Here is an 18,720-nt window from a genome sequence, read left to right on the forward strand (position 1 = left end):
AGCTTTACAGGGGAGTGATCAATGACAGGGGGGTAATCAATGACAGGGGGGTGATCAGGGAGTCTATATGGGGTGATCACCACAGTCATTGATCATGCCCCTGTAAGGCTTCATTCAGACGTCCGGATGCGTTTTGCGGATCCGATCCATCTATCAGTGGATCCGTAAAAATCATGCGGACGTCTGAATGGAGCTTTACAGGGGGGTAATCAATGACAGGGGGGTGATCAGGGAGTCTATATGGGGTGATAACCACAGTCATTGATCATGCCCCTGTAAGGCTTCATTCAGACGTCCGGATGCGTTTTGCGGATCCGATCCATCTATCAGTGGATCCGTAAAAATCATGCGGACATCTGAATGGAGCTTTACAGGGGGGTGATCAGGGAGTCTATATGGGGTGATCACCACAGTCATTGATCATGCCCCTGTAAGGCTTCATTCAGACGTCCGGATGCGTTTTGCGGATCCGATCCATCTATCAGTGGATCCGTAAAAATCATGCGGACGTCTGAATGGAGCTTTACAGGGGGGTAATCAATGACAGGGGGGTGATCAATGACAGGGGGGTGATCAGGGAGTCTATATGGGGTGATAACCACAGTCATTGATCATGCCCCTGTAAGGCTTCATTCAGACGTCCGGATGCGTTTTGCGGATCCGATCCATCTATCAGTGGATCCGTAAAAATCATGCGGACATCTGAATGGAGCTTTACAGGGGGTTGATCAATGACAGGGGGGTAATCAATGACAGGGGGGTAATCAGGGAGTCTATATGGGGTGATCAGGGGTGATTAGGGGTGATCAGGGGCTAATAAGGGGTTAATAAGTGACGGGGGGGGGTGTAGTGTAGTGTAGTGGTGCTTGGTGGGACTTTACTGAGCTACCTGTGTCCTCTGGTGGTCGATCCAAACAAATGGGACCACCAGAGGACCAGGTAGCAGGTATATTAGACGCTGTTATCAAAACAGCGTCTAATATACCTGTTAGGGGTTAAAAAAAACACATCTCCAGCCTGCCAGCGAACGATCGCCGCTGGCAGGCTGGAGATCAACTCTCTTACCTTCCGTTCCTGTGAGCGCGCGCGACTGTGTGCGCGCGTTCACAGGAAATCTCGCGTCTCGCGAGAGGACGCGCCGGCGCGTCCAGGAGGAATGAATCAACCACCTCCAGGACGCGTCTGTGCGTACAGCGGTCCGGAGGTGGTTAAGATCCAGCCATGCTAAATATGATTTTTTGCCATTTTTCAAGTGATCTTAAACTTTTGATCAGGACTGTATCAGGACTGTAAATATCTGTATTTAAGCACAAATCCATGGTTTGAATTCTACGTTCAATCTATTTGGTTTTAATGTATTTAGTCTTACAATCCACTCTATTTCTCGTTTTTTAAGCGCCAAGATCCTATTTCCTCCTCTACGGGAGGTTGGAATATGATCAATAATCATACACTTGATATCTTTCTCACAGTGACCCGCTTCTGTGAAGTGTTGAGAGACTGGTAGGTCCATTTGTTTCTTACGGATTGTGTATCTATGTTGATTAAAGCATGTTTTTAGATCTAATGTGGTTTCCTCTACGCATAATAATTGGCATGGGCACCATAAAACATAGATAATGTATGTAGTATCACAGGTCAAGAACGAGTTGATTTTATATTCTCTTCTGGTCATCGGATGTGTAAAAGTAGTTCCTTTACATACATATTTGCAATTTATACAGTTCAAACATGGGCAACAGCCCATTTTTGGGGTTCTCAGAAAAGTCTGTCCTGTTTTCTTTTGAGGCCCTATATCTGCACGTACCAATTTATCGTTTAGGTTTGTAGGACATCTATAGGACATAAGAGGTACGTTTTTAAATCCTTCTACTTTATCTAAACCTTATTTTAAAATAGACCAATGTTTGTGCATAATATTATGGCTGTTATGTGTATAAGTAGTGATCAGTGAGATTCTGTTTATTATTTTTTTTATTATTTTGAAGTGTTATTCTGTATGAGTAGATCTTCCCTATTGTATTTATCTATCCTCTTCCTATGTATTTTCAAAATGGGTTTTGGGTACCCTCTCTCTTCAAAAGAATCCTGCATCCTATTTAGGGCATATTCAAGTTGTTCATGGCAGCAAACAATTAGTTTTGCTCTTACAAAATTGACTGAAGGGCAGAGATTTGATCATTAGTCTGGGATGAGCGCTCCCAAAATGTAATAATGTGTTTATATCTGTTGGCTTGACGTAAATATTTGTTTCCACCTTTCTCTCGCTCACTATCACTTTTGCATCCAAAAATTGGATTTCCTGTTTAGAGGATTGTATGGTAAACTTGATGTTCTCCTCTATATTGTTCAGAAAGGAGAAAAACAGCTCCAAGTCAATGTCAGTACCCGTCCATATGAAGAAGATGTCATCTATGTACACTGCGTGCAGAATTATTAGGCAAATGAGTATTTTGACCACATCATCCTCTTTATGCATGTTGTCTTACTCCAAGCTGTATAGGCTCGAAAGCCTACTACCAATTAAGCATATTAGGTGATGTGCATCTCTGTAATGAGAAGGGGTGTGGTCTAATGACATCAACACCCTGTATTAGGTGTGCATAATTATTAGGCAACTTCCTTTCCTTTGGCAAAATGGGTCAAAAGAAGGACTTGACAGGCTCAGAAAAGTCAAAAATAGTGAGATATCTTGCAGAGGGATGCAGCACTCTTAAAATTGCAAAGCTTCTGAAGCGTGATCATCGAACAATCAAGCGTTTCATTCAAAATAGTCAACAGGGTCGCAAGAAGCGTGTGGAAAAACCAAGGCGCAAAATAACTGCCCATGAACTGAGAAAAGTCAAGCGTGCAGCTGCCAAGATGCCACTTGCCACCAGTTTGGCCATATTTCAGAGCTGCAACATCACTGGAGTGCCCAAAAGCACAAGGTGTGCAATACTCAGAGACATGGCCAAGGTAAGAAAGGCTGAAAGACGACCACCACTGAACAAGACACACAAGCTGAAATGTCAAGACTGGGCCAAGAAATATCTCAAGACTGATTTTTCTAAGGTTTTATGGACTGATGAAATGAGAGTGAGTCTTGATGGGCCAGATGGATGGGCCCGTGGCTGGATTGGTAAAGGGCAGAGAGCTCCAGTCCGACTCAGACGCCAGCAAGGTGGAGGTGGAGTACTGGTTTGGGCTGGTATCATCAAAGATGAGCTTGTGGGGCCTTTTCGGGTTGAGGATGGAGTCAAGCTCAACTCCCAGTCCTACTGCCAGTTTCTGGAAGACACCTTCTTCAAGCAGTGGTACAGGAAGAAGTCTGCATCCTTCAAGAAAAACATGATTTTCATGCAGGACAATGCTCCATCACACGCGTCCAAGTACTCCACAGCGTGGCTGGCAAGAAAGGGTATAAAAGAAGAAAATCTAATGACATGGCCTCCTTGTTCACCTGATCTGAACCCCATTGAGAACCTGTGGTCCATCATCAAATGTGAGATTTACAAGGAGGGAAAACAGTACACCTCTCTGAACAGTGTCTGGGAGGCTGTGGTTGCTGCTGCACGCAATGTTGATGGGGAACAGATCAAAACACTGACAGAATCCATGGATGGCAGGCTTTTGAGTGTCCTTGCAAAGAAAGGTGGCTATATTGGTCACTGATTTGTTTTTGTTTTGTTTTTGAATGTCAGAAATGTATATTTGTGAATGTTGAGATGTTATATTGGTTTCACTGGTAAAAATAAATAATTGAAATCGATATTTGTTTTTTGTTAAGTTGCCTAATAATTATGCACAGTAATAGTCACCTGCACACACAGATATCCCCCTAAAATAGCTAAAACTAAAAACAAACTAAAAACTACTTCCAAAAATATTCAGCTTTGATATTAATGAGTTTTTTGGGTTCATTGAGAACATGGTTGTTGTTCAATAATAAAATTAATCCTCAAAAATACAACTTGCCTAATAATTCTGCACTCCCTGTATCTCCACCACTTCAGTACATGACCAAAGTGGTGGGACACATAGATGCACATCTCCTCCAGGAAGGCAACCGTCAAATTGACATATGTTGGTGCCACATTCAACCCCATTGCTGTTCCTCTCATTTGCATAAACAAATTGTCACCAAACAAAAAGTAATTGTTTGTAAGAACTGCATGTAGCAAACTAAGTAAAAAATCCTGACATTCTGGAGTGTATTCTGACTTCTGAAGAAAATATCCAACTGATTTAAGGCCAAGTTCATGTCTAATCAAGGTGTACAAACTCGTTATATCCAAAGACACTAAAGCCGCACCCTTAGGTATTTCGGTATCCCTAACCTTCAACAGAAAGTCAGAGGTATCTTTAATATATGATTTAGCTTTAACATATTAAATGTTATATATGATTGAAAGTCTGTCACACATACAGTAGTGTAGGATTTGGAAGAGTATGCGTTTAAAAAGGTATTTGGGATGTGGAAACGTCACACAGGAGATATCCCGCAGATAATGTCAATGCTGTCACCAGCGGCTAATGAAAAATTACAGGGAATGTCACAGGTATTTGGGATAGGGAAACGTTATACAGGAGAGGTACCACCGGTAATGTCACTGCCCGCAGCCTCTGCGCAAAAAAGTACACTGTATATCATAGATACATTTTTGAATGTGGCCCTGGTAATGTCACTGTCAGAAGCGGACACCGTCTATTGAAAAAGTACACTGTATGTCACAGATATTTTTGGGATGTGCACACTTTACACAGGAGATGTGGTGCAGCTAATTTAACTGTCCACAGCGGACACCGTCTACGGAAAAAGTACACTGGATGTCAGATATTTTTGGGATGCGCACACTTTACACTGGAGATGTGGCACAGCTAATGTCACTGTCCACAGCGGACATCGTCTATGGAAAAAGGACACTGTATGTCACAGATACATTTTTTTCAGCGCACACTTTACACGGGAGATGTGGACCTGGTATTGTCACTGTCAGAAGCGGACACCGTCTATTGAAAAAGTACACTGTATGTCACAGATACATTTTTTAAAGACACACTTTACACTGCAGATGTGGCACTGGTAATGTCACTGTCCGCAGCAGACACCGTTTACTGGAAAAAGTACACTGTATGTCACAGATACATTTTTTCAGCGCACATGTTATACTGCAGATGTGGCACTGGTTATGTCAGAAGCAGACACCGTCTATTGAAAAAGTACACTGTATGTCCCAGATATTTTTGGGATGCGCACACTTTACACAGGAGATGTGGCGCAGCTAATGTCACTGCCCCCAGTGGACACCGTCTATTGAAAAATTACACTGTATGTCACAGATATTTTTGGGATGCGCACACTTTACACAGGAGATGTGGCGCAGCTAATTTCACTGTGTGCAGCGGACACCGTCTATTGAAAAAGTACACTGGATGTCACAGATATTTTTTGGATGCGCAAACTTTACACTGGAGATGTGGTGCAGCTAATGTCGCTATCTGCAGAGGCCTAACTATTGTACGATTTTTAGCGCAGGATGCACTAAAAATAGATATTGCTGCCACACACAATAGTCCTTAGAAGGGCTTTTGGGTCTCGGAAAAGTTTTAGTGGTAATAATATTGTTAAATCACTCCGTACACTGTCTGTCCCTTCCTCAGCACAGCTCTGCCTGACTAAGAATGAGCCGAACATGCGTCATCGGGTGCTTTATAGCACCCGATGACGCGCTCCGGCCAGCCAATCACTGTAATGCCAGCAGCCAACATGGCTACGGCATTACAGTGAGGGCAGTACTTGCCTGCACTTTTATTGGCTGCGTAGAAATGTGCGGGGCGGAGACTAATACTGCTATGAGCATCGAGATACTCAAGCCGAACCACATGATATTATAGACATGCTGTGTAGAGATGTCCCGAATAGTTCGCCGGCGAATAGTTCCCGGCGAACATAGCTTGTTCGCGTTCGCCACGGCGGGCGATCATATGCGATGTTCGGTCCACCCCCTATACATCATCATTGAGTAAACTTTGACCCTGTACCTCACAGTCAGCAGACACATTCCAGCATTCTTTTTTTTTTATTTTTCTATTTATATATATATTGCAGTTGCCTGCCCATGTTATGTGAGAGGCTGCAGGCTCAGTCACAGACAGTACTGTGTGCACACCATTCATACAGGGTGTGACAGAAAATACCTTGCAGATAAAAAAAAATCAATTTATTATTTCTCTGTGATATAATAGCAGTTGCAAGCCAGTGAGTGACTGTCTGGCCTACAGACAGTACTGTGTGCACACCATTCATACAGGGTGTCACTCACACATACCTTTTAGATAAAAAAAAATCTATTTAATATTTTTCTGTGATATAATCCCAGTTGCAAGCCAGTGTGTGTCTAGCCCATAGACTGTACTGTGGCCACTGGCTAGCCCACCACTCATACCGTTACAGGGTGTCACTCACACACAAATACCTTTTAGATAAAAAATAATTCAATTTTATATTTTTCTGTGATATAATCCCAGTTGCAAGCCAGTGTGTGTCTGGCCCACAGACTGTACTGTGGCCACTGGCTACCCCACCACTCATACCGTTACAGGGTGTCACTCACAAATACCTTGCAGATAAAAAAAATTAAATTTAATATTTTTCTGTGATATAATCTCAGTTGCAAGCCAGTGTGTGTCTGGCCCACACAGACTGTACTGTGGCCACTGGCTAGGCCTCCACTCATACCGTTCCAGGGTGTCACTCATTCAAATACCTTTCAGATAAAAAAAATTATATTTAATATTTTTCTGTGATATAATCCTAGTTGCAAGCCAGTGTGTGTCTGGCCCACAGACTGTACTGTGGCCACTGGCTAGCCCACCACTCATACCATTACAGGGTGTCACTCACTCACAAATACCTTGCAGATAAAAAAGTCTATTTAATAATTTTCTGTGATATAATCCCAGTTGCAAGCCAGTGTGTGTCTGGCCCACAGACTGTACTGTGGCCACTGGCTAGCCCACCACTCATACCGTTACACGGTGTCACTCACTCACAAATATCTTGCAGATAAAAAAAAATCAATTTAATATTTTTCTGTGATATAATCCCAGTTGCAAGCCAGTGTGTGTCTGGCCCACAGACTGTACTGTGGCCACTGGCTAGCCCACCACTCATACCGTTACAGGGTGCCACTCACTCACAAATACCTTGCAGATAAAAAAATAATATTAATATTTTTCTGTGATATAATCCCAGTTGCAAGCCAGTGTGTGTCTGGCCCACACAGACTGTACTGTGCCCACTGCCCACCACTTATATAGGGTGGCACAGTACCTTGCACGCATAGTACCACTTATCTAAAAAAAAAATGACAGGCAGAGGCAGACCACCCCGCAGGGGCCGTCGTAGTCGTGGTGCTGTGATTTCCACTAGCCCTGGAATAATGCCCAGTGTTCAGAGGCCACGTACCCTGAACCCAAAAAATTCGGAGAAAATAGTTGACTGGCTTACACAGGACACCCAATCTTCAACAGCTTCCGCTAAGAACCTTGACGCACCATCCTCCTCCAGCTCAGCTTTGGTCACCTGCTTTTAAGTTACCACTCTCCCGGCCGCCGCCACCACCACCACCACCACCACCACTACCACCACAGCCACCACAGCCGCTTCAATGGATCCCTCAGAGGAGTTATTTACACATCAGTTGGATGAAATTAGTGATGCGCAACCATTATTGCCAGAGGATGTAGATAACAGGGATATGTCTCAGTCAGGCAGCATTACACACATGGACGTACAGTGTGATGATGATGATGTTGTACCCGCTGCTGCTTCCTTTGCTTAGGTGTCAGATACAAGTGAAGTGGTTGATGATGACGATGTGTCCGTGGATGCCACGTGGGTGCCTGCTCGAAGAGAAGAAGAAGAGGGGGAAAGTTCAGAAGGGGAGACAGAGAGAAGGAGGAGACTAGTTGGAAGCAGGTGGAGGTCGTCGCAAGGAGCTAGTGGCACAGTCAGACAGCATGTATCGGCACCCGGGGTCAGCCAGACAGCACGCCAATCAACGCATGCTTTGCTGTTGCCACCACCAGAATGCCGTCATTGCAAAGCTCAGCAGTGTGGCATTTTTTTTGTGTGTCTGCCTCTGATAACAGCAATGCCATTTGCAACCTGTGCCAAAAGAAACTGAGTCGTGGGAAGTCCAACACCCACCTCGGTACAACTGCTTTGCGAAGGCACATGATCGCACATCACAAACGCCTATGGGATCAACACATGAGTACAAGCAGCACACAAACTCAAAGCCACCATCCTCCTCCTGGTCCAGCATCTTCAGCCACGTCAACCACTGCTGTCCTCCTTACCCCCTCTCAACCACCCGCCACTTTTCAAAAAAGGCAATCCCAAACCTCTACTCAGTGATTGAAAAGGAAGTCATGGCATCTCTGGCATACAGTGTTGGGGCAAGGGTCCATCTGACCACTGATACCTGGTCTGCAAAGCACGGTCAGGGCAGGTATATCACGTACACTGCGCATTGGGTCAACCTGCTGATGGCTGCCAAGCATGGAATGCGTGGCTCTGCAGCGGAGTTGGTGACACCGCCACGACTTGCAGGCAGGCCTACTGCCACCTCCTCTACTCCTCCTACTCCATCCTCTTTGATAACCTCCTCGGCTGAGTCCTCTTCTGCTGCGGCGTCTGGCTGCACATCAACTGAATCCCCCCAGCTCCCCAGGGGCTATTCCACATCCCGGATACGACAGTGTCACGCTGTCTTGGGGTTGACTTGCCTGAAAGCAGAGAGCCACACCGGACCAGCACTCCTGTCCGCCCTGAACGCACAGGTGGATCAGTGGCTGACCCCGCACCAACTAGAGATCGGCAAAGTGGTGTGTGACAATGGAAGCAATTTGTTGGCGGCATTGAATTTGGGCAAGTTGTCACATGTGTCGTGCATGGCACATGTGTTGAATCTCATCGTACAACGCTTTGTGTCTAAGTACCCAGGCTTACAGGACGTCCTCAAGCAGGACAGGAAGGTGTGTAGCCATTTCAGGCGTTCCTACATGGCCATGGCGCACTTTTCAGACATTCAGCGCCGAAACAACATGCCAGTGAGGCGCTTGATTTGCGACAGCCCGACACGTTGGAATTCAACACTCCTAATGTTCGACCGCCTGCTCCAACAAGAAAAATCCGTCAACGAGTATTTGTATGACCGGGGTGCTAGGACAGCCTCTGCGGAGCTGGGAATTTTTTTGGCACGTTACTGGACGCTCATGCGCAATGCCTGTAGGCTCATGCGTCCTTTTGAGGAGGTGACAAACCTAGTCAGTCGCACCGAAGGCACCATCAGCGACCTCATCCCATTTGTTTTCTTCCTGGAGCGTGCCCTGCGAAGAGTGCTGGATCAGGCTGTAGATGAGCGTGAAGAGGAAGAGTTCTGGTCACCATCACCACCAGAAACAGCCTTGTCATCATTGCTTGCCGGACCTGCGGCAATGCTGCAAGAGGAGTATGAGGAAGAGGAGTCAGAGGAGGAATGTGGCTTTGAGGAGGAGGAAGACCAACTACAGCAAGCCTCCCAGGATGCTCGTTGTTGTCACCTATCTGGGACCCGTGGTGTTGTATGTGGCTGGGGGGAAGAACAGACCGTCAATGACATCAGTGAGGACGAGGAACGGGAAATAAGTAGCTCGGCATCCAACATTGTGCAAATGGGGTCTTTCATGCTGTCATGTCTGTTGAGGGACCCTCGTATAAAAAGGATGAAGGAGAACGACCTGTACTGGGTGGCCACGCTACTAGACCCCCGGTATAAGCAGAAAGTGGCGGAAATGTTACCAAATTACCGAGAATCAGAAAGGATGCAGCAGTTCAAAACCAAACTAAAAAATATGCTTTACACAGATTATAAGGGGGATGTCACAGCACAACGGGAATCTAACTGGGGAAGAGGTGAAAGTAATCCTCCTCCTACCACGACCATGGCGGCAAGGACAGGACGCTTTACAGATGTGTTGTTGATGGAGGACATGCAGAGCTTTTTCAGTCCTACACATTGCCACAGCCCTTCGGGATCCAGCCTTAGAGAACGACTCGACCGACAGGTAGCAGACTACCTCGCCTTAACTGCAGATATCGACACTCTGAGGAGCGATGAACCCCTTGATTACTGGCTGTGCAGACTTGACCTGTGGCCTGAGCTATCCCAGTTTGCGATAGAACTTCTGGCCTGCCCCGCTTCAAGTGTCCTGTCAGAAAGGACCTTCAGTGCAGCAGGAGGCATTGTCACTGACAAAAGAAGTCGCCTCGGTCAAAAAAGTGTTGATTACCTCACCTTCATTAAGATGAATGAGGCATGGATCCCGAAGGGACTGACAGTGGGGGATACGTTTGACTAACAAAAGGCCTGATGACATGCCTTGGCCTCAAAATGGTCCCCACGCTGCTGTATTTAATGTCTGCATACCGGATGACTTTAGTGAATTCTCCGCCACCAACTACGGTTCAAGCCACAATGTTTTAGTCACCTTTCTGCCTTGAAAACATAAATTTTTCTGGCCGCTGCTACAACAGCGGCTGCAACAATACCATTATTTTTCAGGCATGTGTACATGCCTAATTTTTCTGACCTCTGGTGCTGCACTGTGGCTGCAAAAAAAAAAGGCACATACAAGTTTCAATTCCCCTTCGTGATCGTTACCTTGTTGTGGTGAAGGGGCTTGCGTATCACAATGAAGTGATCATCACCTCTATGAGTGTGTTGGCAATGTTGCCACACCCCAGATGATAAGGCCGTTGCTTCATTAAAAACATAAAAAAAATTTTTTTTTAAGTTGTATGGGTTTTTAATACATAAAATAAAAAAATCATAATAAAGTCTCTTAATAGTTTATTAGAAATAATTCAGACAATTAAAAAAATCCCCATCAATTCCAATACAAAGCAAGTACAAAGCTCAGAACTAAATTATTGCAGGATGTCTTAATGGTTCGTTAATTCGACAATGGTTAATCAATTCTACACACGTCCCCGGATAGGGGACGTAACAGGGATTAAACTGATAGGAATAGTACTAGTTAAGACACCACTCATATAGGGTGTCACAGCACATTGCTCCGTGCACGCGCAGCGCCCCCAACTTGGGAGTAAGAGGACCGACCAAGCTGCTTTTTCCATCTCCCGGTTCCTAAAATCTATTCATTTTGGTGTATCAGAGTTTGGTCTGTCACTGTGAAGGCAGTCGAATGTACCTGGCCTAAATTTTTTTTCACAAAAGGCAATCCCTGATATGGGACGTAACAGGGATTAAACTGATGAGAATAGTACTACAGAAAATACCACTCATATCGGATGTGAGAGTAAATTGCACATCGCAGACGCAGTGACCGTGGCATGGATTCAAACAAAGGGGAGGGAGCCAGCGTTTTTTTAACCATCTCCCCGTTCAAAAAAATCTATTTAATAAATGGACCCCAGATTGGGGACGTAACAGGGATTAAACTGATGAGAAGAGAGAACTACAGAAAATACCACTCATATCGGGTGTGAGAGTAAATTGCACGGTGCAGACGCAGTGACCGTGGCGTGGATTCAAACAAAGGGGAGGGAGCCAGCGTTTTTTTAACCATCTCCCCGTTCAAAAAAATCTATTTAATAAATGGACCCCAGATTGGGGACGTAACAGGGATTAAACTGATGAGAAGAGAGAACTACAGAAAATACCACTCATATCGTGTGTGAGAGTAAATTGCACGGCGCAGACGCAGTGACCGTGGCGTGGATTCAAACAAAGGGGAGGGAGCCAGCGTTTTTTTAACCATCTCCCCGTTCGAAAAATCAATTTAATAAATGGACCCCTGATTGGGGATGTAACAGGGATTAAACTGATGAGAAGAGAGAACTACAGAAAATACCACTCATATCGGGTGTGAGAGTAAATTGCACGGCGCAGACGCAGTGACCGTGGATTCAAACAAAGGGGAGGGAGCCAGCGTTTTTTTAACCATCTCTCCGTTCGAAAAATCTTCACCTTTCAGGGACCCTTGGTGTTGTACGTGGCTGGGTGGAGGAAGAAACCTTCAATGACATCAACGGGACATGGCTAGCTTGGTATCCAACCTTGTGCAAATGGGGAGTTTGTGGTTGGGCAAATGGACTGTTTGCAGTTGTTTGCGGTGCATTAAAAGGGGAGTTTGGTCTGTCAATGTCTGTGAAGCGGGCGTAACCCTTACACTACCTGATCGATACAGCATCATACCTGATCGTATACACACAATGGATGTTTTAAACCACGTTGTTCAAAAAAAAATTGGATTGTTAGGTGATTTATGCCTTTTATGGATTAAAACCCAACTCTGGATCAACTATGTAATTTTCCATGGGAGTTTTGCCATGGATCCCCCTCCGGCATGCCACAGTCCAGGTGTTAGTCCCCTTGAAACAACTTTTCCATCACTACTGTGGCTAGAAAGAGTCCCTGTGGGTTTTAAAATTTGCCTGCCTATTGAAGTCTATGGCGGTTCGCCCGTTCGCGAACATTTGCAGAAAATCGCGTTCGCCGTTCGCGAACGGAAAATTTTATGTTTGCGACATCTCTAATGCTGTGTATGAACATATTATATAGAGGAATATCTGCTTTTATATACCGCAACATATGAATGTGGTTCCAAAAATTGTGTGAGCTCCACAATTGGAATTAAAAGAGGGATCGTGACTATAATTAGTTACAAATACTAATATACCACTACAGATATATGTTTTTATTCTTGTTTTATATGAAATTAATTTTTTTTATATTATATAATTGGTGTCTGGATTTCCATATAATTTGTTCTTTAAAATAAATGTTATATGAATTACTTAAAGCCGGCCATTGGTTGAACGGAATAAAATCTTTTAGTTCCCGTCATAGTTGGGCCCCTTCTGAATTTGGACCCCAAAGCAGCCGCTACCCCTGCTTCCCCAATAGCTACGGCCCTGAAAGTGAAGATTATGCCGCAGTGTGATATAACTAGAGATAGTAAAGAGGTTTTCTTTACCGCCACTCTGACATAGTCCTGAAAAGAGTACTAGAAGCAATAGATAATAGATGTAATAGGAAATATGATGCCTAATTGTCCTCCCCTTTGTCTGGTTTATTGCTTTCATTCAGAGAAACAAAATAAGATCTTACAGACATAATACCTTTTAATGGCTAAATAAAATAGAAGCAATGATGTTACATAGCAAGCTTTCGGGACAAGTCAGGTCTCTTCTTCATAATACCTGCTACCATGGCTAAGGAAGAGGCCTGAGTTGTCTCGAAAGCTTGCTATTTAACATCATTGCTTAAATTTTTTTTGCCATTAAAAGGTATTATACCTGTAAGATCTTATTTAGTTTCTCTTAATGAAAGCAATAAACCAGTTATATACTGGATAACACGGTACCAGACTTTTTTCTTTTTCCCTTTTGTCTTCACAGGACTGGCTGGTTTCCTGAGGCATATGTAAAATCTATGGATACAGATCCCAGGCAAGACATTATTCATAGTTTTTATGGATGGGTGGAATTTTTATTTATAGAGTGATCTGGATCCTATCACACTGCAGGAAGTATGGTTTTGTATACATGCTATGCACTTCTAGAATTACAGTATTGATCTGTCCATGCAGGTCCTCTGGGATGCGTAGTGCGCACAGTGCCAGTGATCTCCTGGATGTTTTAGACATGCCACAGCCGGACTACAAGCAGAGTACCGCAGATCAGAGGCCTATCACCAAAGCTTCCAATCCAGCTCCTCCACCACCTCCTATGAACAACAGCTTTAAAGTAAGAGCACCAGTCTGCACCTGCTTCACAACATGAACTCAAAGCATGTTTGTTATAAACGATGATTAGAGTGCGTCCACTAGCCATACTTTGCAATGAAGTGGGACACATACTCTACAGTACTATATGGATCATGGACCCAAAACTGCATCAAGTAGGAGAGAATGGCCATCTTCCCTGACAATAATTCTCTCAATGTAGAGACTGAGGAATATAGTCTAAGGAAAGAAAGTCAACTTAAAATCACCACTATTGGGCTATATGACGTATTCATAAATTGGAACATAGCACACAATAATCTCAGCAATCTACTTAAAAATGTCTGGAACTTGTAAGGCCACAGGGTATAGGGGCCCCCATTCTTGTTATTAGTGGGGGTCCTATTGCTGGGCCCCGTACTCTGTGGAGCCCCCCTGAAATGGACGGAATGGCTGGTTGCAAATGTGCGCTGCCACTCCATTCATTTCTATGGGAGCGCTGGAGGTAGCCAAGTGCTGTACTCTGGCGCTCCCATAGACACTAATGTAGTAGCATGGCGCTTTTCCAACCAGCCGCTCTATGCATTTCAGGGGCGCTGCACAGGGTACAGGGCTCCTTTTATCGTGACCGTGGGGGTCCCAAGGCTAGGACCCCCACTGATCTGATAGTTATCCCCTATCCTGTGGTCTTTTACGAAGGAACATGTATGATTTTGCTCCCTGTTAGAAGGCTTTGGTCAGTAGTAGTACTGTACATTATACACTGCACAGTATAGAACTGCATGTTTCTACAAATTAAATAGTAATAAATGGTCGATATGCACATATACTGTCAGTAAGTTTCCCCTCCTCTGGTATGTGACCAATAATTTTTTTTCTCCCCACACTTTAAAACCTCAGAGGGCGCATAGACTGAACCTCGTCTCTCTTCCCAGCAGGGTCCCTTTAGCTCCATCCTCACATCCATGACCCCTGAGCCACACTTCTGGTGGATACAGGATGACAGCTCTGACTGTTAAACGTATGATCGTTGTTGGCACTGCCAACCTTGCATGGTAGATTCCCACACTGTGCTAGAAGGGGGGAGTAGATGTATGCATATATAGGGGGCTACAGTGTGGGAGAAAGTCACTATAGGGTGTGGGGTGAGGTTGTGTGCTTGGCAGCTCTTTAGCTCAGTGATGTGAAGTAACTTGTCCTACTGTATGATTAGGACAGGTTTTGTGTGCACTAACAGGATGGCAGCCATCTTGTTTCCCCTGATGTTTGCTCCCTAGGCAAAACGAGACATTGTAACTAATGAAAAGTATTTGGGAATATATTTATAATAAAGTAATATTTAAGTATTTTCATTTTCTTAATTCCCGGAGAACGCCTTTAATTCCAAATATGTTTCATAGAGCTTCCCCAATCACAAGACACATAGTTATGTGATAAATATACCGTATTTCGTTGTCCCATCAATGCATGCAACCATCCCTCTTGTAAAGTCCATGCCATAGAGCCTGACTAGACAATGTTTTGCAGTGGCTATATTTTTGCACTTAGTTTTCACCATACGTATGTTCATCTGCATGTGCTTGTTATTAGTGTTGAGCGAACTTGTGTTTTAAGTTCGGCGTCTAAAGTTCGGGTTCGGGTTATCGAAGAATCGCATTATGGATTCCGCTACCACGAACCATAAGTTATGGTCCGTGGTAGCGGAATCCATAACGCGATTCTTCGATAACCCGAACTTTAGACGCCGAACTTAAAACACAAGTTCGCTCAACACTACTTGTTATGTATATGTCTATCTGTCTTTAACTGTGCTGTTTTTGATCACAGAAGTCTGGAGGAGGAGGTCGTGGAGATCTGTTTCCTAGGTAAGTCCACATAAACTGATGGGTCACAATAGTAATGGGAGGTCATAAGTTAATGCATGTTTGTCTTCACCCTATTTCTTTTGAGAACATTAACACAATCCGGTAATAAGAGATTTTAAAGCCATATACTTGTATCAAGTGTCTGGTTTGTGATATCAGAAGTGGAACATCTTCTCAGGAACAGATTTAGCTGAACTTCATTCAGCATTGACGTATTTCATATGGTTTGCTGGACTCTTTTTTTCCCCTCACATGTCCCCCGGTGTTCATTGTACTTTCTAGTGTGTTCATTTTAGAAATATTTTAATGGTGTCACATAACGATGCCATGAGGGTTAAGCTAGGGCTACTTAGTGATGTGACGCTTTCAGCTACCGCAGGGTCTCAAGCAGCCAGAGTGGGGAAGTCTCCTGAAAAAAGTTAGCGGATCTGCGCAATCTAGACAAGTGGTAAAGGTGAAACTGTGATATTTTATGTGATTTGATTAAGACAACGTTGTAAGTACAATAAAGTGCGACTATTTTTATCTATACGCAGTGAGCACTATGTATGCATCTTTTCTTAAGGCTGCAGCACTGGAATAATGGGCAGAAACGAGCATTGCGGTACCTGCATTCAGCACTGAAGTATATCGCCATAACAAGAGAAGTGTGAACACCCATGGTCTAAGAGACAGCACACAGACTTTGTTAGTTGTGTTGAGCATATACTGACAGACTGCACTTTTGATTTTCACCTTTACCGCTTGTCTAGTTTGCGCAGATCCGCTACCTTTTTTCTTTTGCTTTCTATATGGAGGACTGGGATAACTCTATATAGGATCTTGCAGCATACAATACACATGTGTATTAAGAAATCACCAATAATAATCTTTGTTTGGTCTTGTCTTTACCTGTCCGGCCACTATAAATCATGGGAAGTAAAGCAAGGCTACAGGGTCCTCATGTCTTGCAGTCTTCTTTCTAATCCCCTGTTTACAGGTGGATGTGATGTAGTAAATTGGCTGTGACTGTATCTCATGATGCGTAGTGATGGCATCTGTGTGGTCATCTAACACTAACTTCTGTCAAGGAGTTTTATGAATAAAGTATATATAACTAAGGGGTAAATGCTAGCCTGAGTTATTGAATTCTTTGCATTGTCTGGATACGGATAAATGACAAGTGGCAAACATTTCAGTTGTCAATGTGAATGCCTTACATTCCAAGTTATGGTTCCCCCATAACAAGGCCAATGCTACCTCCAATTTTCCCCCAGAGGAGGTCTAGCCTCTGTGTCCCTATAACAGAGCTGACCACTGTACCCTCACAACAGAGCCAGCCACAGTGGCCTTAAAGGGGTTGTCCAGGCTTTTACTATGGATGACCTATCCTTAGGATAGGTCCTCAATATCAGATCGGTGGGGGTCTGACACCTGGCACCCCTGACGATCAGCTGAATGAGGAGACGTCGCGCGCAGTGCGCATGTGCTGTCTCTCTCCCTGTCTGCTGCTGCTGTCTATGACAAAGACCAACAGGATAGAAAGAGAGAAGGGAGACAGCACCTGCGCACGCCATCAACTCATACAGCTGATCGGAGGGGGTGCCGGGTGTCAGACCCCCATCAATCTGATATTGATGACCTATCCTGAGAATAGGTCATTAATAGTAAAAGCCTAGACAACCCCTTTAAGGGTTGACCAGCGCGGAAGCAGTCTAGGATTGGCAGTCAGGCACGCTTGACACAAATGAAGGGGTGGTATGCTGGAAAGAGTAACTTTATTCTACTTGAAAAGCACAATTTACTTCAGCATTGCGCAAAGGGGTATAAGCTGCTGAGGAGCACCTTGTATATAATAAATTCGCTTGCCAATATATACATTTATCTAACGTGTATGACCATCTTTAGGGTCCATTCACATGACCATATTTTTCTGTCTGTGCGGATAGGATGCAGACCCATTCATTTCAATGGGGCAACAAAAGATGCAGACAGCACACCGTATGTCCGTTCTGTGACCCTGCAAAAAAGATAGAGCATGTCCTAATCTTGTCCGTATTTGTGGACAAGAATAGGCATTTCTGTCATGAAGAAGGATGTTCCGTTCCACAAAATACGGAAGGCACATGGCCGGTATCCGTGTTTTGCAGATCTGCAATTTTCGGTCCACCAAAACAGATATGGTCATGTGAATGAGCCCTAAGTCTGGTAGTCTGAGGTAGAACATCCCAAAGTACAGATGCAGCACAGGAGATGTCCTAAAGAAGTAGCTCATAAGGCTTATGTAGCAAAGTACATACAGGTGCTTTTGTAATATTCTCTACTTTCCAAAACGGAACGAAAATAATGCAGACTGAACATCCCAAACTTGTCCTCTGGAAATATTTGAACTCTTTTTCATTTCTACCAGGGGAACAAATCCATTTGCAACGGTGAAGCTTCGCCCTACTGTAACCAATGATCGATCTGCTCCTCTTATTCGGTGAGACAAGATCAAGAGACAGTGAATCATGCCACCCTTTATCGGACTCCAGGGGGTACAGCAATGAACGAAGCTCCTTGTAATCAGTCGTGGGCATCGGGATTCTGCTGTCACTGAAATATAGGCCGACTATAGTATTATATTGGTTGGAAACAGATCTTGCACATTCTGGACATTTTGCTCCAGTGATTGTATACAGAGTTTAACATGAATTTTTCTTGTGAATGATGTCATCTTTTTACCTCTGTAAAAATATCCATTTTGTGGTGTTTGCAGAAATTACATAGATTTGGTGACTTATAAACTTTGTAAATATATATTGGGAAGTGATCATGTCAAACAGTGTAAATAAACTAGATTAGAACATGAAAAACCTTTGTGCGACTTCTGAATTCTGTCCCTAATACCCAGAATTTTATTGCTGCTGTTTTCATACTTGAAATAAACCCATAATTGCGTTCAATAATGTGAGCACATAGGGGGTCACATTTTCCAAAGCATACTATATGTTAAAATATTTTATTACTGCTGCCAGTGGCTGTGGTAGAAGACCAGGAGAGAGACGAAGGTGAGACTGTAAAGATTTTGTTATACTGCCATCTAGTGAGCAATTAA

General features: G+C 44.0%; 1 protein-coding gene across 2 annotated transcripts in view; it reads left to right on the forward strand.

Moving 5' to 3' along the window:
• Positions 1–18,444, forward strand: part of BAIAP2L2 (BAR/IMD domain containing adaptor protein 2 like 2) — a 92,670-nt gene extending 74,226 nt beyond the window's left edge. The window contains exons 11-14 of one of the 2 annotated variants that reach the window (XM_040407411.1): positions 13,454–13,504; positions 13,645–13,801; positions 15,607–15,644; positions 18,034–18,444. In XM_040407411.1, the coding sequence (XP_040263345.1) occupies positions 13,454–13,504; positions 13,645–13,801; positions 15,607–15,644; positions 18,034–18,109 (322 nt within the window). In that variant the 3' untranslated portion in view covers positions 18,110–18,444. The remainder of the gene's footprint in view (positions 1–13,453; positions 13,505–13,644; positions 13,802–15,606; positions 15,645–18,033) is intronic. The other variant, XM_040407412.1, reaches the window with a different exon arrangement.
• Positions 18,445–18,720: the final 276 nt, after the last annotated feature.

The sequence above is a fragment of the Bufo bufo genome, chromosome 9 (genome assembly GCF_905171765.1).
Source record: "Bufo bufo chromosome 9, aBufBuf1.1, whole genome shotgun sequence".
In the NCBI taxonomy this organism is placed as follows: domain Eukaryota; kingdom Metazoa; phylum Chordata; class Amphibia; order Anura; family Bufonidae; genus Bufo; species Bufo bufo.